At 41.2% G+C, this 22,919-nt stretch overlaps 1 protein-coding gene across 2 annotated transcripts in view; it reads left to right on the top strand.

The window, feature by feature from the left end:
- The first annotated feature begins 229 nt into the window (after positions 1–229).
- The window catches only part of LOC140301570 (kinesin-like protein KIF13B), a 41,563-nt gene continuing 18,873 nt past the window's right edge, over positions 230–22,919 (top strand). For both annotated transcript variants that reach the window (XM_072380108.1, XM_072380107.1), the window contains exons 1-9: positions 230–344; positions 583–916; positions 5,968–6,061; positions 14,636–14,648; positions 14,991–15,051; positions 15,183–15,275; positions 15,874–16,054; positions 17,121–17,208; positions 18,670–18,804. In XM_072380108.1, the coding sequence (XP_072236209.1) occupies positions 847–916; positions 5,968–6,061; positions 14,636–14,648; positions 14,991–15,051; positions 15,183–15,275; positions 15,874–16,054; positions 17,121–17,208; positions 18,670–18,804 (735 nt within the window). In that variant the 5' untranslated portion in view covers positions 230–344; positions 583–846. The remainder of the gene's footprint in view (positions 345–582; positions 917–5,967; positions 6,062–14,635; positions 14,649–14,990; positions 15,052–15,182; positions 15,276–15,873; positions 16,055–17,120; positions 17,209–18,669; positions 18,805–22,919) is intronic.

The raw sequence follows: 22,919 nt of genomic DNA, 5'->3' as shown, positions 1-22,919 counted from the left end.
GAAATCGCTTTGGCTGCAGAGGTTAGACAACACGAGTGTCAGTGGTTGATTTCGGTTCCGAAATTACGAACATATATCTCAGTGTATGGAAGACAAATGTTCCCGTGTGCTCTTGTTGACTTCTTGAAGACTGAATATTTTTTTGACAGACGCGCTTAAGTAGGACTATTAATTTGAAGGGGAAATATTCTGGGCGGAAGCTGCTAACAGCTTTTAACTCGACAGAGAGGGAGGACGTTGAATTCCGTTGGGAAGCTGTAGATCATCGTCAGGTTGTTCCCCGTGGCTCTCTCGCTGTTGTTTTTGTAGGTTAACGGTGTCACCTCTAGGATGAATCCACTTGGGTATGTTGCTCGATGATTGGGGGCTGTCTGGGGATGTTATGCTGTGAAATGTTCAGAAATGGGCAAAAACCTGCTCCCTTCCTGCCGCTGCTCCACCTCAGTTTGTCTGGCAAATTAGCTGGCTAGCCCGCTTTTGGGTTTTTTTTTTTTTGCCTTGCAGATAGCATATGTTTGCTCATTCACAAACCCCGGCTGCTGCGATGTCTGATCTAATTTTCATTTCTAATTTCCCTTCCAGCTCCCTCGCCCCTTTGGATTTAAATAAGCCTGAGATATGAACGGGGGCAAAAAATAAGCATCGGCGACTGGCTTCCTGCGGGATTCTGCCCAGGCTTTTTGTTTTTCCGTGGACATGCCTGGTCTATGGAGCAAAGCTATGAGGGGCTAGCTGGCCGACAGTCCGGCTAGCGCAACATTTCCAGGCTTTTAGATGATTGTTCAGCTGAGGAGCTGATTTATTTTGGACCAGCGCTGCTTTCCCTTCCTGGAGTAAGGAGTCAGCATGGGAGAGCGCAGCCTCGACGACGCCAATGTCAAGGTGGCTGTGCGTGTTCGGCCCATGAACAGGAGAGGTGAGGGGGTTCCAGTCTGCTGAGATACTGCATGTGATGCTGTTTTACTTTCACTCCTGTGCACCCCGAGTTAAGGTCTTAAACCCACCTTAATATTGATACGTGGTGGATTGTGATTGAATTTGGTGATGGCCTCTTGTAGGATACACAGACTGTCTCAGTTTACAACCAAACTGCAACTCATAAAGACATTGTCTACAGGAAACTGGCCTGATTTAAGCACTCCTTGTTTAATTTCCTTGGAAAGGGGTGGCAGTCAGACATCACTACTCATTAGTGAAATGAGATGCTGCCGATTTAAAAGACGAAGAGGAAAAAAAAAAGCTGTAGCCTGGCTGGTCTGGTTGGCACATGTTTATACAGTGCTGCCACAGAGCTTCCCTTATGGCTCCCTGCCATCTAGCTAGATTTAAAGCCAAGCTGCTGTGTGAGCTTATTTGTCTTCCTTGCTGGCTGATAGAGATGATGGCAGGTTCTTGATTTCATATGTCACTTCACTTGCTGAAGGCATCGGCTGACTTTGGCTCATGTTACTTTAAAAATTACATTGTAGTGTCTGAAAAGAACTTTACCCTAAAAGTAGGTTGGAGCATCAGTGGTCATTTGCTACAAATTAAGTTGCTCCGTTATGTCCTTTCACGACAGAGGCTTTCTTTTGCTCCTGTTGTCATTTTCAACACTGTTACTTATTGTTATATTCAGCTACGCTTTTATATCTTTTTTGTTTCTGGAAAACAAATGCTCATGTCTAATTTCAGAAAAGCTCAAATAACAAAGGCAGTGTCACACAAATCTTCATTCACGCTTCAGTGCCCCACTTCATTATATAGCAGATTTTCAGAGCAGCATAGCAAGGCAGAGATGACATTTCCTGGTCGACTGCCAAGTCGTGTTTGTGCCGTGGGATACCATGTGTCCCATGAAAGGAGGAGGAGGCAGAGTGGTTGACCGACAACTGGTAGAATTAATCGCATGTGCGCGCCCACCCCACACTCCCCTTCTCTTCTTTCCCTGAGCTGGAGATCTCAGTCACAAGATCAAGGCAGTGGTTCACCACACTGTTCCCATAGGCAGGGATTTACCATTACTACTAATGTAGATAAACTCTGTTCTCAGAGAGACTGTTTAAGTCATGACGCTGCAAGATTTTGACATTCATTTTATTAAAGTAAAAGAACAGGTGTATTTGTGTTTCTTTACATTGATGTTTTTGATGGACGGTGATTGAGTAGATGTGTAAAGGGAACATATACAGCAGAACTCTTCAGATTAGGTCTATTTTGATTGATATTTACTGTCTATACAAAACCCTGCTACATCCTGTTTATGTATTTGGATTGTGTCTATTCGTCCATGTCACACACATGCCCTCAGTCAGGCCTTTCAGCCTTGACCTGATGGGCACAATTGATGGCACAGCAGCTGGGTCTCCATTGTGATTTATTTTTTTTTGGTTTGTTTTATTAGCATTTAAAAGATTAGAACAAGAAAAGATAAATGGAAAAGGTACATATCAGAAACTATGTTCGGTTGAGGTGGTGTTTCAAAGAAGACTTGATATCCATTAGTAGGAATGGAAAGAGAACCACATCTTACCTGGAAAAGGTTCAAATGATGTGACTTGCCAGCTGTTTCCGGTCTGAGGTGGCAGACCATAAACGCACATCACTGACCAGCATCTTCCCAGATACAATGTAATCATCAAGATATTTCATAAGATGAAAGAAATATCTCTCCTCATCTTTCTCTTGTGGATGTCCACCGCAGTTGTTGTTTTTTCTTCTTCCTCGATATTTGGTTCTGGTTTGGAAAACTACTTCTACTGAATTACATAGACAGCCTATTCCTCCACCCTTTCACAATGCTACACAGCTCAGTTTATACCAGCTAAACTCCCCAAAAACGGCTGCTGACAGGGAAATTGATGTTTCACTTAAAACAGACAGAACCAGCTGTGCCATGTTTTCCACTACTTCCTCCCTGGTCATTTCTATGTGAATACTCCTTCTGTCCACTCACTGCTTGAGTGGGATAGAAGTTTTCTATCATGTCATATCAAGACATTCGCACAAAAATATCTCTCTGTGCTCTTTGCTAGTCGCAGTCAATCCGGGCTCCTCACATCTTTTTGCTGTTCTCTTCAACCACAGCTCTTCTTCTGTTTTCCACTGGCAGACAGATGCTTCAGGACACAGTGGCTGCTGTTGAGGGAGTGCTCTTTATTCATTCATTTTTCTCCAGCAGTACAGTGATTTAGGTCTCTACTGTGCAGGCATCTATAACCTCGAGGCCACTGTCCCTGAGTATCCCAGGTTGAGGAGGAGAGGTGGTGCTGCTGCCTGGCTGAACAAAGGCAGGAAGGGAGGGAGTCTGAATGAGTATTTGCTAACATTGCATAATGCTCCAAGTTCCCATGGCTGTGGCCTTCGAAGAACAGAGCAACCTCAGGCGTAGCAACGGCAGCACCACAGCCAGTGAGCTTCCTGGCTGATGTCAGGGCTGTTGTGTCAAACCTAAACGCGGTCGGAAGCTCGGGGAAGGTCCGGAGAAAAGGCCAGTGGAAAGTGGGAACTGGTTATGGAGCAATGAGAGGCCGATAACAATGGGTACATTTATCCTCCAAACTATACAGCATCACACTTTCCCTTCTGCTGAGAAGGAAGTACAGTAAGGCCACATTGGTGTTGTAGACCGGAACAGAAGAAGAAAAGAGAAAAACATCTTCTTCAAAAGCCATCTATGTCAGCCTCTGTCTTTTTGTCTTTCTCTGTTGGCTCACCTCAACTTTTTTTTGCCTTCTAGTACCCTTGACAGCAGAAGAATTGGAGGGGGACTCCGATCCTCTAACCTCTGACATCAAGTTTCCATGGCTTTACCCGTGTGTTCTTACCAGGAACAGAAGGGTTCCTCCTTATTAAACAGTTTCGTCTGAAAAACCCAATGTTTCTGGTTTTACAGCAACAGCTAGCCTCCATCACAGTTTGGAATCCCCTCTGTATCTCAGTAAGGGAAGTGATAGTGGATTCTGACTGTGGCTTGTAAGCTACACTTGTCAGCTGCAGCCACCTTTTAGAAATAATTGGTTATTAAAAGTCAAACAAAAGCCGCTGATGCCCTGCACAGCAGTTTGAAACACTTTTGGCTGGATTTGGTATCGTGGAGCAAGAATGCTTTCACCAAAGCAACAAGTAGTCTTCTGATGAAATGGTTGCACTATGAGAAGAGGCTTTATTGAAATGGCTGACTCCTATACACTGCAATACACCCTGGATTGTGCACGGTTTGTTCACAAGCTTGTACCATTAGCACATGGTAAGCAGCTGTGAGCGTCGCCCTGACTAGTGGATAATGCTGTACGTGTGTACTCCCGCTCTACAGTAGTAGCGCCTCAGTCATAAAAAGCAGCATATTCTAAAACAGCACTTGTGTAATACAGTTAAAGACTTCTTGTAGTAGCAAGGAATTGAAACTACTGACACTTTCCTGTCCTAACACATTTGGTAATGATCAACATCCTTGCATGCACTTGCAAGCTTACTGCAAATGTGTTCATTCACGCATCTTTCTTTTTTTAAGTCGTATCATAGTATCAGTCTGTGTCTAAACAGTTGGCTAAATGATGATTAATATGCCTGGGAGCAAACCTCTAGCACTCTGTATGTGTAATGAAAATGGTAATAGAAATACATGGTTTGCTTGTACAGGAAAAGGTGATTCAAAATACAGGTTTCTAGGTTTCTGTTGGTCAGGTTGGATGCATGAATTAGGTTGAAGAGCAGCATTTATTGTCTTTACGTGTCTTTGAGCAAAGGCTGATTACTGAAGGAGTGCAGCTCGAGCACTGACCTCTGGCAAAATAGATGAGGGTATCCTCCTCACCAAGGGGAGCACATGGATGCAAAGAATCCTGTTCCCATCTTTATCTTATCATTCAGGTTAAATATCAAGAATTTGGCATTGAGTTTTGTTACCTGGGCTTACATACAAGCTTCCTGATGGTCTTTCACCGTGTTACTGATTTATCTAATGTTCACACGTGTGTGGTGAACAAAAAGTCTGCCTTTTACAGTGATTAACCCCATAAACCACAATCATGAACCAAAAAAAAACTGCGGCTCTTCTGGCTTTCATGACGGCTTTAAGTCTTTGAGATGTGAACTCCATTAATGAAAACGATATTCTTCATCAGTCAAGTTCTGGCGTTCTCTTACTGCAGTTGACAGATCAGTTCTGTAGGATGAAGCCTTTTTGTTGACATTTTATTTTGGTTTTTCTTTATTTCCACTTTAAGTTTTAACTCCAACATTCAAGTTAGAATTCAGAAGAACTGGAAGTTTGGTGAAGGTATATAATTAGCCAGCATTACATCACCTGTTGATAAGAGTGGACTTATCTGATCTTATACAGAAAGAGAGAAGAGTAGAAAACTCCCCGTACAGTCTGGTTGGGATGAGGTCCAACAAACATGTCTGTTTATGGTTGTGTAATCAATGAAATATGATGTGCAAACTGTAACTGAGAGGTGGCCACTGCAAAGACTTTATTGGTATTCAGCACTAAAGTGGTGAGTATTTTATCCCAGCTTCTGCTGCCTGTTGAGACAAATACCTGAGTGGACAATGCATTAGGACCACTCCTTTTGCTGAGCTGGAATTGATGAGTTGGTGTTCTGAAGGCCAAGTGTTGCATCATGACACAAACAGGCCAGGGTCAGAGGCGTGCGTGTGTTTGAGAAAGAGGCTGGACTGCTCCTGTTTTATTGATTTGCCCAATGCTTACTCCAAGGTGAAAGGTCATTTTCAGATCGTGTGTCTCCCAGTTTGCGCTCTTAGATATTTGAACTTGATGCTCAACATTCCTGTGAAGCTGTTTAACTCCTGCTCAAACCCTAATGCAGATGTGTCCGCAAATCAAAGCCACCATAATGAAAGTTAAATATTTTGGACAGTTTACGAAACATCCGGTTTGGCTGTAAATTCCTGTGATGATTGGTATATGTTTCATCTGAGGTTTTTAGTATCGATAACAAGACTGTGTTGTTTGATCAACAGAAAAGGAATTAAACACAAAATGTGTTGTGGAAATGTTGAAGAACCAGACGATCCTCCACCCTGCAGGAGGAAACCTCGGAAAAGGAGACTCCAGGTAAGAATATTAGTTGCATGTCTAGTTGCATGTTGGGGGGGTCACAAGCAGCGTTGCACTGAGACAAACCTTGAATTTCATTCCCGTAGCCACAGACCTACAGCTGCTTATGAGCGTCCAGAGGCCCACTTTGTTTTCGTCAGATATTTTCAAGGCAGATTTACAGCTGTGCTCATTCCCTCATACTGAGGGAGTTGCAGAGCCCTGAAATGACTCGCATCTTAAAGTCTTGTCTCAGATTTGTTTGGAATGTTCCTTTTTGCTCTTGATGGAGTTTTTGGCTGGAAGTGATCTTAACCACCTGTTGGGCCTCCTCACGACAGGTGGATTTCAGCTCGCGTCACTTGTCACTCGCTCCCCCGTCTCTTTGCTCTCACCCTGTCTCATTATCATCATCGTCGCCACCACCTGTTGTTTTTGAGTCGAGCTAATTATTATTTAATTTTTTTTGTCTAGTGCCGAGTCTTTCAATCCCCTCATTGAAAGAGGCATTAAGATGTATTAGACTTGGCTGCGAGGCAGAGTGGGGAATGTGTGTGTGTGCATGTTGTTGACTGTGTGTCTGTGTAGAAATTAGACCTAACGCACTGTTGGAGAAGTAACACTGATATGATGGTTCAGAATCAGCTGTGAGGCCATCCATGACTACAGAATGGTCATCTTGGAGGAAGCCAACTGTGTCGGAATAAAGATCCCCTTGTGACTGTTAGAGTAGACTGCAGTTTGCCTGATCAGAATCAGTTTAAAAAAAAAGAAGAAAAAAAAAAAAGAAATGTTGAATTCAAGATGGAGCGAGGAACAGACAACAGCCACAGTGTGTGTGTTGGAGGTGTCTGGAAAGAAATTATAGCATTGAGACCGACTGTCAGACCAAGACAATTGTACATAAAAAGACAGACTCCTCTCCACTCTGCTTTTCTCTTTCCTCATTCCGTTTGGTCGTAACTTCCCACTCCTTGGCTTCCTCCTTTTTTCTCAACTCTTCCATTTCCATGGCAACTCAGTGGGAGGTTAACTCCGGGTCGCTGCTGGTGACCGTGAAGCCCCTTCCTCGTGAGGAGGAGATGGAAGAGGGGGAAGAAGACTCATTTTACTCGAGCATCTGTCGACCATAAACTTTCCTCAGTGACGTTTATGGAGGACTGAACAAGAGCGGAGCTGGAGTTTCCCTCTCAGTCTCTCTGTGACAAAAGAGCGAGGAAGCGACAGGAGGGTTGACCGACTGCTGCTCACAGTGTGCAGATGCCGTTTTAATTCTGTTTGTTTGGGTCCAGCTTATGTTGACACAGTGCGTTACATGGTTGTTGGAAGAGAGAGACACGAGTGGGTGCATAGAGGAAGTAAGAGGTAACGTTGGGGTCTAGCAGGTGCAAGTTGTTTGTTTAAGCTAAGCTAAGTTACCAGGCTTGCCTTTGTTTGAATATGGGAAGACGTATTAAGAAAATAATCCAAACTGCAAAACCTGAACTTCAATAATTCTAACACATTTTTTAAGGTTTCCAAATTACAATTTTAATTTATTTTGGTTTGTTAAAACTGTATCATACAAACTTGTCTCATACCAACTTGAATTATTCTTTCAGAGCACTAAGTTGTGAGGTTGGGATATATTTAAAGTTTTGAATCCATTGTGCTGTGAATATGTTGCCATACATATTTTTTGCTGTTCGACTACAATGTCTTCAGCTGATACTCATTTCTTAGATTGCCAACATCCGATAATTACATCTTCCCTCAGCTCTATAATTCTTCTCTTGAGATTTCATTACACATCATCACTTTTTTCTTCCTTATTTATTTTATTACGTCATTTTCTAAAACATGGAAATGAATTTGATTGAGCATTAAACCACCACAGTGAAACACTTAAACTGAGTTTTTGAAGCATAGTGTAGAACAAAAGGCTGGCCTGATTATTTGGCTGCACATTTCCCTGCTACACAAATGAGCTCCAGCAAGGATATCCTGTTTCAGAGGTCAAATGTGACATGTGGCCTTACCAATTACACAGCAAAAGCTGTACATATGTTCTCTTTGGAGCTTTACACTTCACTGAAAGCTATGCCTTCATTGCATGATTCATCAAAATATGTACGCATATGTTGCAGCTCAAAGGTGGTTGCTGTTCCTGTAGAGATACTGATTTTGAAAATGGGAACACAGTGGACACCGTGAGCTTCTATCTTTATCTGTATGAGTCAAACTAGCCCACAGTTGATTAGCAAAACCATTTGAGTGCTGTAATGTTTGCCTGCGTCCACTTCAGAGCTGAGCAAAGTAATGAGAACACAATAAAAGGTTGTACTGTACCGGAGCATGGAATGGAAAAAGGCCGTTATTTGGAAAGGTTTACTCCAGCTGTGTGGAAGGGCTCCCTATGCAGGGTTGTCCAGCAAAGTCAAGGAACCTTTGCATCAAGGATCTCAAATCAGCTAGTTTAATAAGTAAAGGCAGACAAATACACCTTCCTCGTACACGGTCATAGATGATAACAAATAACTGCCACTGGGATAACTTCCTGTCTTTGAGCGTAACAGCCTCTGAAAGGGCAGCTCCCAGCCTGACTGCTGTGTTTCAGCTCAGTTCATCGTCGGCCATGGAATGTGTGTGCTCTTGGAATGTCTATATTAATTCTCTGCTACACTATACTCCTGTTCTCTGCAGTCGGACACTGTTTTCACAAACAGCGCTGGTGTTTTTGTGTCGACTTGTTGCTGAAGCTCGGGATTAGTTCTGCTTGGACACAAAGGACTGTCCCCTACTTAAGGTCCTTTGGAAACCATTTTCTGTGCAGTTAAATTTGGAAAGCCACTGCCAAATATCAGGGATTGTCTGATTTCTAAATGTAGTTTAGAGGAGGAACTTCCATTTCAAAGCGTCAAACTTATTCTTGATTAAGTGCAACAGAGATTTTCACTAAATCTGGCTGAATGCCCTACTACACCTAATACCTTCGCACCCATCTGTTGTTTTCGTTTTGGACATAGTAGCGCAGTGTTCATCTGGGAAAATGTAACATTGAGTATTTGTATAGTCACAGTTTACAGTGTAAACTAAAACTTGACACACAGGACGGCTGTAGCAGCCATTTTCTCGCTTCCACAATTATTAAATTGTAGTTGACAAAACGTAACACAAATGATTTTTCTTTTTGCTTATTTTTCTGTCACTACTAAAGTGTGAGCCTACCCTTGTGCAGAAGAGGCATTTATTAGAAACTAATACTGGTAATTAAATGCCAGTAGGCTTTCCTGACAAGAACTGCACATGGTGGATATGCTCTGTTTGCAGCAGGAGATGGGGATAACAGCAAGAAGATGTCATTAAAATGACATCAACTCTGTCTGTCAGTCAATAAAATGATGGAAACGATGTGGAAATATGACATTTTTGTTAGCTTCACTCAGCTGTTTGCATGGACAAGTTTGAGTGGACAAATGTTGGTTAAATACCTGCAGACAAGTTATCATTTATACACAATGATCTTAGCAACAAATGATTGTTTCCAATTGGCTGCCCCTAATTTTAAAGCATGCCCATGTTGTCATCAAGATTGTATTTGGTATGATACTTGGACGTGGGGGGTTTATACCTCTTCTTTGGGAAACATGTGAAAAGTTCCTGAAAATACAGGAAATGTAGAAAATGATTGAATATTAATGTTGTGTGGGTAACATTGCTGTGTGTGTGTGTTTTTCTTTCTCTCACATTCTATGCTGTAGTGACCATTCATGGACATTGATGTGAGTCTATTTCCTGTGGTCTGTATCAAACAGCTGGGCAGAATCTCCCAAATAAAAAAAATAAAAAAACATAATTTGAAATGACCTTTAAAGGTCAGCATCTGGCCTTCCTGAGATAGGGAGACATACAAGCTGCTGATGAGCTCTAACTTGGTTCTGTTTTTCCTTTTGGTGCCATTTGTTTTTCTTCTGAGATGTTGGTGGTTTCTACTGTAATCTGAGAAAGGGGTCAGCATATAGAAAATGGAATGAAAAGGCCTCGTAAAAACATTTGCTTTCAAACTATAGCACAACATCCTAATGTTTTGCTTATGAAATGTATTTGATTTCTGTTGTGACTCTGTAGCTATTTCTCTTACAAAGACCGAAGTAAAATCCCCTTTATTTAGATGATCAGTTATACTTATAACACCACATTGAAAACGTTGGGAAAGACGTGACTCTGTGGCCTCTTTTTAATTCTTCTCCTTTTTCTAATAGTTAGCTGTCAAATGTGGGTTCTGCTTCTGGTTCAGTTTTTCCACCAGCAGGACCCACCAGGCAGGCCAGACTTTAGTTGTTCACCACGCCACACTCGGTGACTCATGGCAGTGGTGAGTGTTTCTTTATATATTTATGATGTATTTTAGTTTTGCTCTGGCACTTGTTCTTTGTTGCTGAGTGTTGGTGAAACTACCACGAATGTTCTTACCTCCAGAATGTGACCCACAGGGTCGGGGCATTCTGTACTGGTCTGTCTGATAAGCAGACGGCTAACCACCCCACAGCTGTATGCCCAGATGCTGCGGTTTGCATGACCTGAGGCCATTTGCCCTGGCCCAGTGAAGCTGGATGCTGACACACTCTGACAAAGATCCAACTCCTGTCACATGTCAACGATGCAAACACAAGCAGCTTGGTCTCCAAGATGATAGACAAAAGAGGCTTTGTGGCCTTGTATCTTGAATTGATGTGGTATGTTTTGTGTGTGTGCATCAGCATATGTCCTTAAACAGTCAGCTAATATAAAGAGTGATTCATTCACATGCCACACTCGTTTATTTCCTCCACAGTCATCTTCTCTTATGTTTGACCCAAGCTTAGTGTAGTCTGAGATAATTCCAGTTCTTCTACACCAAGTCAGACTCAGACAGTTGATCCTACTGAGTTAACGTCCACGTCGGAAATTTGATGGGTTGTTGCTGAGCTTTTTTTAGCTGCACTGAGGAAATATGCAGGGAATTACTGAATAACTGTTTCAGATATTTGCACTGCACTGGTAATCCCAGTCTTGTCATGTAATTTGTGGCATTTCACTGATTCTAACACTCGTTGGCTGCTAGAAAACATTTACTCTAAATGTGAAATATGGGCTTTCCATGAGGGAGAGCCTCTGACCACCTGCAAACTGTAGCCTGGGATGCACAGTTTGCATTCGCAGGCTGATATGCGCAGGCAGTCTAATCATTTACACAGTATAAGGCCCCGCTGTCCTGTAGCCTTACAGTCTTTGTGGACTGTACTTGAGCATCAAGCTCATACATGTCCTGTTGTCATGTGTCATCAGTCTGTGCTGTGTTGCTCTAATGACCTTTGTACTTGAGCTTAAAATTCCAGTCTCAGGCCAGCCTCTCTTCTCCCTAAACCCCTTGACTACCTTCAGCCTTCTTTCCATCTTCGGCTCCCTCTTTCTCCCATGGATGGTACGGTGCAAGAGAGGGGGAAAAAAAGAATGCAAGAACAGTAGGAAAAGAGGAAGGGGGGGAGGAATCAACCATGCATTAAGTTATTTTTTAAATGACGGCGACAAGCTAAAGAGAGGAGGGACAAATTGGATTGTTTTGGGACCGAGAGAGGCGGGTTCACCACTCTCCTGACTGCCTTGGTCTCCCCTCTCATTGGTCAGGGAGGGCCCTACTTCGATTATGGGTGTTTGAGCGCAATACATGGGTGACCCTTCTCTCCTATAGCCTTTGAAGCAACCATGACAGCTGTCATCATTATGTATGTCAAAACCTGCCATCCTAATCTTATCCCTTAAGCAGAGATACGACTGCAGGAGATATGAGGCATGCAGGATGCCCAGAGGCCCCTGAGAGGAGCTTTCAGAGAAGCAAGAATATCTTGAAATCGGGGTGTCACAAACAATTTAGTGTCCCAAAGCTTTGAATATGCGGGTGATGGAATTTAGTTTGACAAATCTGCAACACATCTGGTAATTTTGTGCAGTCAGAGAATCGGTCTGTTTCATTCTTTATGAATGCCCCTGATTAATGTTGAACTTTTTAAGTGAACTTTTTGGCACGAAACACCCTCTCAAATAGGGATTTCTGTGAGAAAAGAGGACAGTGGAAAGAAGGTGTTAATTGTATCATCATTTGAAAAAGCTACTGGAATCAATTAAACTGCAGATGGAAGTACCTGTGTGTGTGTGTATCTGCTCTTAGTGCAGCACATCAGCAGCGGAACGCCAGTGAAATATGAAGTGTTAAAGATTGTTGGCTGGTTTGTGTAAGAACTGCAGATTTGGTGGCTTACAAAGAATGTGCATGGGTAAAAGGAAACAGGTGTGTGAGAGCTTTTGTTGTTGGAGTGTTCTCTCGTGCTATTATCTTAACAAGACCCACTATGAGTTGTTAATGATTACACTGAAGGTATTTTGTGGAAAAATAATGGTAAGGTATGGGCCTGTCACAATAATCGCCTACATATTTTATAAAAGCTTAATTATTGTGAAGGTTGATTGATATATTGAATGTTGTTTCTGTAAGTCAAAATCCTCTGAAGAAGAAACATTTTGAATAAAAGCTGAATGAGAAAGGAGAACGTATTAGTGTGGATTAAATACTCTGTGGCTGCTGTTTAATATTTAAGTGCATCTCTTGTTTGCTGAGCCTGTTCTGTTTTTAATTTATTGTAAAATTTTTAGGGCTGGGCGCATTAACGCGTTAATTTTGCGTTAACTAATAAATTCAATGTCTACAATTATTTGTCTCCCGTTAACAGTTTTTATTATTTATTATTTTTATTGTAAACGTCTGTTGCTCACAAGCTTTTATTTTGAAAAATTCCATCTTGAGCAGCCTAGTATGTTGCTTACTGCTGCGGCACTCACAGGAAACAGTCAGAAAAGAAAAGAATGGCGGATGAAGCGGGCTAAACAAACATGGAGAAGGTTATGGGACTTTTACATGACCATTTTCACTTCAAAGCTCTTCCAGATGGCACAGTCGACAGAGCCAAAGTTATTTGTAAGCACTGCAACGCTGAATTGTCTAATGATATGACTGTACAGTTCCAATAAAAGTGCGTTATATGCTACTTTTGAATTCATTATTGGATTTTGTGTATAACAATGCGATTAATCAGGAAATCATGTGATTAACGCGATTAAACAGTTTAATATTTTCCCAGCTGTAGAAATTTTCCAGAAACTTTATATCATATTCATATTTCATTGCATGAATTATTATGTAGGGGCATAAAATGAAAGTAATCGCAATGATTTTGGCAACAAGGTTTTGCAGTTATCTTGACAGTTGTACTAAACCTGTGGGCGAGGTCAGCACTCTACCAATGGAGAAAGAAGATGTCAAAGGGAAAGGTTTGGATGAATAGAACAGAAGAAAGAGAAATGAATTACCTCTTAGCCTGTGGATTTATTTTATTTTTTTTTTTTTTTTTATAGAAGTAGGCCCAAATCATCACCCCGCCACCACTGTGCTTGACTGTCAGTATGAGGTGTTGGTGCTGCCCTGCTGTTAACATATTCTACAACTAACTGGCTTGCATAATGGAATGCAGCCCTCATGATTACACCTGAGATCAGCACCACATATTGAAGTATTTATATATCAAAAGTCATTGTCATCCAAATAATCAACAATACTGCAGAAATATGTCAATATTTACTGTTCTCATATCAACCAATGTGTCTTCAGGGTATACCAGCTGTCAAAGTTGTGTGTTTCTGAGTAACATGCATTATACCTTCTAGCTGTAGGTTTATTATCTATAAATTAAGGTTAGTGGTTTCTCATCAAGTGCTTGGACCTAATTTTCTTACCCCTTTACAATAAAATTAGCCTGGTCTTTGAAATTAGCCGCTTTAATGTTTCCCCATATGCAGAAAACCAGATGAAGTCAACCATCTGTGTGTACTTCTTAAAGGTTATGGCTATTGGCTGTATTCTATATACTATGATGTTTACATGTGTATAAGCCTGCCAGCATATATGTTGTCTTAGTTTTTCTGTAAAAGATCACACAGATATTGGGGGCAGCCATCCCACCTCTTTGTAAATGTCATTGTATGTTTTATTTATTTATTTTCGTCTTTTTAACTTTCATCCGAGGCATTGTCCCCCACATGCCTGCCAATTTCTGAATTTGACCTCAGCCCAGTAACCTTTCCATGCCGTCATCCGATTCCATTATCTCAACCCCGTGCCAGCCTTAGCAACTCTCCACACACACACACTCTCTTAGAACAATTCAACAAGCTCTCAGAGATGAACACCGTGTGCTCTGATACCCACAGACACATCCTTATGAAATCCCCTGAGCTTGTTTTTGACATGTGACAAATGTGATTAAAACATGTCCACAAGGATTACAGGTTTGTCGGTTGTGCCTTCAGGTGATTCATCAGAACAGGGAAGGGCTTAAGGCAGTAGCGTTTATGCAGTTTTCTGCTCTGTCCATACATGTTTACATTTTCCTCTCTGACTAATTTAGGCTCAGAACACGTTATTATAAAAGCAAAATGTTATACTTATAACTTATTAATGTGCTCTAAATGTCATCCATCTTTTCCACATGCTTCTGTGGTCCTTGACCCTCCCCACATCAGGAATCAGTCCAAGGTAACGGCACACACACACACACACACAGACAGACCTTTTCAGCACCGGACTAATTCCATGGTTGTGAATCATCTCTGTGTAATACAAAGACGCCGCTGTATTTCTGCAAGTCTGTTTCAGAACTGTGTACAACCATACAGGCAACGACACAAAGTAATGATTTATAAAGCTGTGAAAATCAAGAGTCTTCTTTAAGTTGCTAACTTTAAACCTTTGAGTAGAACGTGTACCTTTGAAACGTTTTCAGTGTGTGTTTGGCCAGCTCACTGTTCTGTACATCAATATTTTCAATAGTCTCGTACTCTACTCATGCTCCTGCTGTTCTCTGGCTATTTCCTTCAGGTTTTTGCCTACGATTATTGCTTCTGGTCCATGGATGAGACTGATAAGGAAAAATTTGCAGGTCAGTTAATGACAAGAGATCTTATGAGAGAAAGTACAACATCACTATACGATCTGGTTAATTAAAGAATATAACTGCATGGGCAGTGCACAGTTGTATAAAATGATTGTCTGTGTATGGCTTCCCTGCAGGTCAGGAGGTGGTGTTCCAGTGCCTTGGGGAAAGTCTTCTCCACAACGCCTTTCAGGGCTACAATGCCTGTATCTTTGCCTATGGACAAACTGGTAATTGACAGTTGAAGACCTCACTGTTTTGTGGTCAATATAAACTGCAGCTTTTGGATAGAGCATGTTAAGAAGTTTCATCTACTTTTTCTCTTGTGGTAGGAGTTGTGTCACTATTTTCCTCGGCACAAACAAAATATCAAATTAGGAGTATTGGCTGCTGTTCCATCAGACAGACTGAATTCTAAAGGAAAGGACTTAAGTGTTCAGTGTTTACAGCGTATAACAGGATTATCTTATATATGATTTGCTTACAATATTGACTCTGACAGCAACCCAAGTTACAGCTGAAGTCAGTTCAGTTTATTTAAGTTACGGCACAAGGAAGAAGTCATCTAAAGGCACTTTATAGAGAAAGTACAATTATTACTTTAATGAATCCAGGGTCTGCAACAATGACTTGGACAGAATGAGTTTATTCTCTTATGATCATTTCAAACCTTTAAAAAAATTTACAAATGCTAGTAATAAATATTATCTTCCGATTGTTATTTTGTATCATCTGTAAGAAATGGCATTCTTATTTTTGAGTTAAGTTGAACTGTCCACTTAATGCTTGTGTGTATGTGTGTGTGTGTGTGTGTGCTGGTGTTTCTAGGTTCTGGAAAGTCGTACACCATGATGGGTTCCGGGGACCAGCCTGGGCTGATTCCTCGCCTGTGCAGTGCTTTGTTTGATCGAACCCAGAAGGAACAGCGGGAGCAGGAGAGCTTCACTGTTGAGGTGTCCTACATGGAGATCTACAACGAGAAGGTCCGAGATCTGCTGGACCCCAAAGGGTATGTCCTCAACCTAACCTCTGTTGGAAAAGAAGGATTCTGTTAAATCCCAAAGTTGGGGGAAAAAAAACAAAACAACAACACTTTCACTCATGCATTTGTTCATTTTCTGCTCCTCGAGCCAAAAGGAAATCGATAGAATATTGACTTTACAGAATGTGCTGGTTCCTTAGTGCTGTTGATATCCTTTCCATCCAGCTTTTGTCTTCACAATGATTGTATCCTGTTAATGCTGATCCAGCCTCTTGCTGCTGATTTACAGTATAATCCTTCAACCAAATGGATAGCATTGAAGCAGCAAGAGGAAATGTTGAGTTATGCTCACTTAATTTCCTAATGCAAATCTAGTTGGTGAGCAATGAAAGCCCCAAACAAAACAAACAAGAAAAAAAAAATGGGACATTAACTTAATTATGTTTTGTATCTTTGACAATGTTCTACTCATCTTGTTTTATAATGTTGTGAATACATATTATACAGAAAGCTCTTAATGTGTACTTATTAAAGTTAGCCGCTAACTTAGCTTAGCTCTAACGTAGACTCAAGTCGGCAGTAAATCAAGGAGGGTCGTGGTGGGTTGTGCTAGCCGTTGTGGCAGTGTATCTTTGCAGTGTAGCCTACTGCAGTGGTCAGTAGATAAAAAGATTAGCGGCCTGCCTGGCAGCCACCGATTGAGGCCAGCTAATGTCCAGCAGGTCAGCAGTAAATCAGAACTGCAGGCCTCCGTCTGCTGCCCCAGACACCACAACCTTTGACTCTCACTCAGTGCAAGACCTTTAACCTCTGTAAAAGCAGCCGAAGAGAAGAGCACCATCTGACAGCCATATGCGCTCCTACTGTGGATCCGCTAATGATGGAGTTCTGTTCTGGAGTCCGTTAGAATCAGGGTCAGAGAGCCAAGTGATAATAAAATCTGTGTGAGATGTCTTCATTGGTCACCAGAATGAGCCAGGCCTGTATTTTCACTCCTGCTAAAACAGGGGATACAAAGCGATTTGCCACAGATGGTGGCCATTTTGTTTGTGTTCTAAAGATCTTTTTTTTTATTATTTTGATTTGTGTCCAGGGGTAGGCAAACTCTGAGGGTGAGGGAGCATAAAGTTTTGGGTCCCTATGTGGATGGATTGTCTCGACTAGCAGTGGCCAGCTACAAGGTAAGATATTCATCTTTTTGACTTTACGAAATGTGCTGTTCGTTTAGTTTACAACTAAAACAACAAAGCAGTACGAGACAATGAAATGTAAAAACACAATAAATGGGAATACAGTACAACTAGAGTTGTCACTATACCAAAATAAGTAACCAGGATATCTTACCAGACAAAGTATCACGGTTCTGGGTATTATTATTTTCATGAACTGTAATGTATTTGTACAAGTTATAAATACTTATTAATTATGTATGTTGTTATGTGCATGATAAACATAATACTAATATAAAAGAATCGACTTAGGATAACAAATCAACTGTCTTTTAAAAAAATCTATTTGACAATAATGCTTCTTCTCCAGCATGATAAAACAGAGGACAAAATACAATAAACAGGAAGTGATTCCCTGTGAAAACTTTAACTTATTTTTATGTATTTTCTAGGTGCTTTAACATCTTTTAACTCTTCATTCTTCAGCCTGTACACGGAGCATATAGCCTAACATTAGCCAATTAGAAAATAAACTGGAAATACTAACCTGGTATTCCACATATAAATCTGGGTGAGGACACTGCAGGTGTTTTATGGGGTTGGATGTGTTGCCTCCTTTGGCTCCTATAGCTTGGTGGCAGCGCCTGCACAGTGGATGGCCATCGTCCATAGCTTTACTGTCTGTGCCTTGTTTAAACCCCAAATAGTTCCAAATGTGGCTTTTGGAGTTTATTTTTTTTGATTAGTGGTGCCACTAGCATGCTGCGGCAGACTCGCCGCTCTGGCCCGATGCTTCTGCCATGATGTGTGTGTGTGTGTGTGTTGTCTCGTGTTTGTGACCGCTGTACGTGCGTCTGGGCGAGACAAAATTGAAGCGGAGCTGTCTACATGAAGTTTGTTCTAGCCGTCAGAAACACACAAACAGCCAATCAGCTAACAGACGGGCAGACCCAGCGTGCGGAAACAGCCTATCATATCCCGGAGGCCACCAGTAACAGGCAAACAGCCAATCATTAGCAGCTGTGTAGTTCGGTTGCAGTGGTTGCCGTGTGGGTTTGTTTTAAAGGGAATAGCAAGCTGTGAGAAGCCGGGAGGAGAGTCGAGGCGGCCGCTGTGTAGCGGAAACTGGCACCATTAGTATAGTGATCCACGGTAGTACCGTCGTGTAGAATTTCTAGTATAGTTAGAACCGTAACGATTTGGTACCGTGGGTATCGTGCAACTCTAAGTACAACAGCAGGTGTCTTACTCTTCTAAAGTGAATAGCCAAGGAGTATTCAGCAGTGATTTGAATATGTTAAAGTCTGAGAGGATGTTCCATAAATCCAGAGCAGCCACTGCAAAAGCAAGTAGATGATGGGGCTGACAGTCAGTTCAGTTCTGTAGGAATCACCAGAACTGAACTGATTCCTGATAATCTGTAGTATTAATATTATTCATTTCTTCAGTTTTTATTTATTTTTTATTTCTTAGGACATCGAGTCTCTGATGTCGGAGGGGAATAAGTCTCGCACTGTCGCTGCTACCAACATGAATGAGGAGAGCAGTCGGTCACATGCTGTCTTCAACATCATCCTAACTCACACACTCAAAGATTTGAAGTCTGGGGTAAGATATAACCACACACGCACAACTGAACAAAGGAAGACTTCAACTCAGCACACGTGAATCCTTTTTGAAAGAAAAGCTTGAAAAGTAAGATTTGAAATTTCTGTGAGATTGTCTGAAAGTAAACAAAGAGTGGAAGAAAATGGAGAGAACATTCAATGAAAAAGTAGGGCTGAAGGCAGCAGGTGTTTCAGGTAGTGTTCATGGTTGTAGAAGAGAGCTGATGTGTGATTGCTTACACCAGGTTTTTGTCATTCAGGAGGCTGTTAACCCAGTCATTATCTTAGTCCCCACTCAGCGTTGGGGATTTGCTCAAAAATCATATGACGATCTTTTGGGGTAGAAACATAGTGTGTGTGATCTGAATTCTTCCCACAGATTTAGTTGAGCTCATGTAATCTCATGATTTGTTGTGCACATGGCTGCTTTGATACTTTTCTTCCACAAAGCTTCTATCACACAGCACAGAAAAGACGCCAGTCATGCTTTTTCTTACTTCATGTGGAGTTGTACAGGGCATTTATTTGTATCATGACTCAATCCGTACAGTTCCTCCGGAAAGCAGATCATGCGGCACCTCCAACGCTACACCATAAATCTGCTGCAGAATCCCTCTGTTTCTGTGCGCATCAAGCTGTTCAGTCACTGTAAGCAGCAATTTCTCTCAAAAAGCCATCCGATATCCTCTGACTGTGGAGAAATTATGATAAGATGGTAAAATGATACCTAATGGTCACATTTTTTTACTCCTTGGGAGTTCATTCTGTATATTCTAGGTGTCTTTTTGCTTTCTATCCAGGCGAAAAAACATGCCAGTTACTTGCTGGCAAGTATTTTTTTTTCTTGTATGTTTTTTTTTAATCTTTTTTTTTTAAACCGGTCGGCCTCTCCCTTCAGGGAGTGAGAGGACAGTTGCCGAATAGGATGATGTCAGCTCAGCTGTGTGACAACACACTCTAAGAAAAGATCTTGGTAACTAATTCTTCATCCTTACTGCCCCACTTTATTCCCCGCTCCTCGCTCTTATTTCTTGCTACCAATAGATCCTGTTAATAATTCACAGGCGTGACTGTGAGGTTGTCAGTTGATACAGCCCGCTCTGTTTTCAGCACACACCCAGTCAGTCACTAAGTTGGTCAGCTCATCTGGCTAAACAATCAAACGAATAATGTGTCATCAGTAAGTCAATTATGTTTATTTCCTGTTTGTTATGCTTGATAAGAAGAAGAAGAATTCAAAGGTCAAACTGAAAGCCTCTGTTGGTTTGTATTGTCTGATAAAACTCTTTTTGGACCTCTGGAATTTTTTCTAGGCACAATGTCTGTCCATTTCAGTTCAATTCAAGCAACTTTCTTTGCACTCTGTGTGCAGTAATGGTAAGGCACAGATCAGGGATGGCGGTCTTTATGCCAGAAGACAAACAACTGCTGTGTTAAAACCACAGGCTGCATGGTAATTTTTTCAGGTCAATAGAAACAGAGTTTACCACAGTTAATTGTCACATGATTATACTGTAAATCAACTGCATTTGATCTTTCTAAAGTCTTATTGTGAGATCGGCTCCAGCATCAGTGATGTTGTTGCTGTTGCTAAATGCATCAGAGCTCATCTGTGCCCCCTAATGGTGCAGCCAGTGTTGATAGCAGAAGACAAGTGATGGGGGGGACACGTGAAACAAAGTAATCTTTGACAGGTAGTAAAATCACCAACAGCTGGATGAGTCACAGTGACACTCAGAAGCTCTTCACAGGAGTCTTTCAGAAACCTGCCCTGCTGAGACTTTTTAACTCAACGCTCCACTCAGAGCTCACTCAGTACGCACTTTGACCTTATTTGCAGTAAGTTGTGCTGTTTGCTGCTAAATACTTTTAACACCATTCATTGTAAAGCAGAGTATAAAAAGAAAATTTCCACATATTTTTTTTATTCCCTCTCCAATGGTGGCATTCACTTGATTACGTACTGACCATATGTAGCTGTGTGTTGATGCCTCTGCAATTCTTCTGTACCCTTTGAAGCTGCTGCCAAGTAGGTTGCCACGCTGCATATCCTGCCGGCTGATCTGCTTACTGACTCAGATGTTAACAAGGCTGATCAGAGTCCCTTATTTAGTAAGAAAAATGCTTCATTGGCTGGTGGAACTACAACTCAGCTGTTTGTTTAGAACTGAATAAGACTAACACACGAGCCTGAACCTCTGTGGTAACTCTGCTATTACCACAGAACAGATGCTGCTAATGTATGTTACAGTCCTGGCATTAAAGTAGGGAGCAGCTATTATTGAATAACAATAAATTATTTTTAGTTGTTATTATTATTGTTAGTTAAGCCTCTTCAGAAGAGAAAAGCTACCCAAAATCTTCTTCTGGATTAGTAAAGTAACTATCTATCTATCCATATTCACATGTGCTCTTTGTTAAACTCCGATTGGATGGAAGTTGTTTGAAGATGATCTGTGTCACTCCTATCTGCGGTTGGTCTTTCTTACATCTCTTCCCTGTGTGTTTTCAGGGTCAGATTTTTGATCTTGCTCCACGTGTGATTTATTACTTTCTTTTTGGACAACGTGTGAGATGTAATGTTTGAGAAGTTCATGCACATTTGTAAGATCAACGCGATCCCTTTTACAATACAAGGTTGCCTTTGTCTGCAAAACACAATGGATCGGACCCCCCCCCCCAGGCAAACATTCACAAATTCTCTGGTTACAGTGACACAGGCAGAAACTCTCCTTTTTGTCACTCCACTACAGAATTATGTGTGTCTGTTTTACAATTTATTAGTAAACGTACATAAAACACGATTTAAAATTTTTTTTCTTTACTTTTTAATTTTTGCAGCACCATATTTTAAAGGCTACTTGTTTCCTGTAACAATGACGCTACCAAGAAAGAATGCAATCTGGTGAAAAATGCCAAATGTTTTTCTTTTTTGTTTTTTTTTTTATTGATAAGATAACACTGCAGGAAAATTAGGGATTCCACGCTTAATTCGTGAAGTTATGAGGGCTTGAACCTATTCAACTACAAGGGCCGTGTTATAACTGCTGGATGCGTGTGGAGACCCCTCATTGAAAAACAGTTTCAATTTAACATCTCAGTGGTAGATGGTCAATAAAGCCGACATCTTACCCCTTACTTTCAGCTCTTGGTGTGTGCATGATATTCTGCTGTGCTGGGTCGATCTGCTACAGAGAGAAAGAGAACTACACCTGCTGATGTTAAATACTTCGCAGCAGGCGTTGATCAGGTGTTAGATTCACTCTTGTCAGCAGCATACTGATAGGGATGTGATATCCTCCTCTTCAACAGCCCTTAGAAAACCATAGATAGAAGCTATCAGCAAGCGTGAGCCAAGGCATCTAGCTCAAACATACTGGAGCTTTGAGTAAGACCTACAAATTAACAGTCAGGAGAGTAAAATCTGTTTGCATTGTCCACTCGATGGAAAAGACCATCCCTAACTTAGGTGTGGCTGCAAGGCCCCAGCTGGAGGGAAGCAGTTCTGTGGTTCTTTTCTTTTTATTCCTAAGAAAACGAATGAAACAAAAACACCTGTCTCAACTCAGTGCTTTCTTATCGATTAATCTTAATGTCATCATTGGTGTTCCCCAAGTTTGTCTTTGAGGACCCACGTGCTTCAATATGTACATTCACTTTGTGGGCCAGAATATTACTGATGCATTTTTCCATCTTTATACTGATGACACAGTTGTTTATGGTGCAAACACTTTTGGGCTTGCTTTTGACCGTCTGCAGCCTGCGTTTGATACTGTTCAGTCACATTTATTTAATCTTAAATTTATACTAAATGCTAACAAAACAAAAGGTATACTGTTTTTAAACTAAAGGAAAGTTCCAGAAGTACTCCCTTCTTTTAAATCCACACAAAGCACTCCTATCAACTTTGCGAAAATGAAAAAAGAATCTAAAGATACTATATTAATCCCATGTAGAATCTGTTGTAGTGCTTTTTTTTTTTTGTCCTGCCTATAAATACCTATGCAGCTTAATTGATGAAAATCTCCCCTTTAAGCCTAATATTTAACATCTTTTAAAGAAACTGAAACTAAATCAGGGATTTTTCTTAAAGAATAAATCCTGAGTTTGATTTAA

This window comes from Leuresthes tenuis, unplaced genomic scaffold (genome assembly GCF_036924035.1).
Source record: "Leuresthes tenuis unplaced genomic scaffold, fLeuTen1.0.hap1 SCAF_2, whole genome shotgun sequence".
NCBI lineage: Eukaryota > Metazoa > Chordata > Actinopteri > Atheriniformes > Atherinopsidae > Leuresthes > Leuresthes tenuis.
Note: the sequence above shows the minus strand (reverse complement) of the source record. Positions and strands in the feature narration are given on the sequence as shown.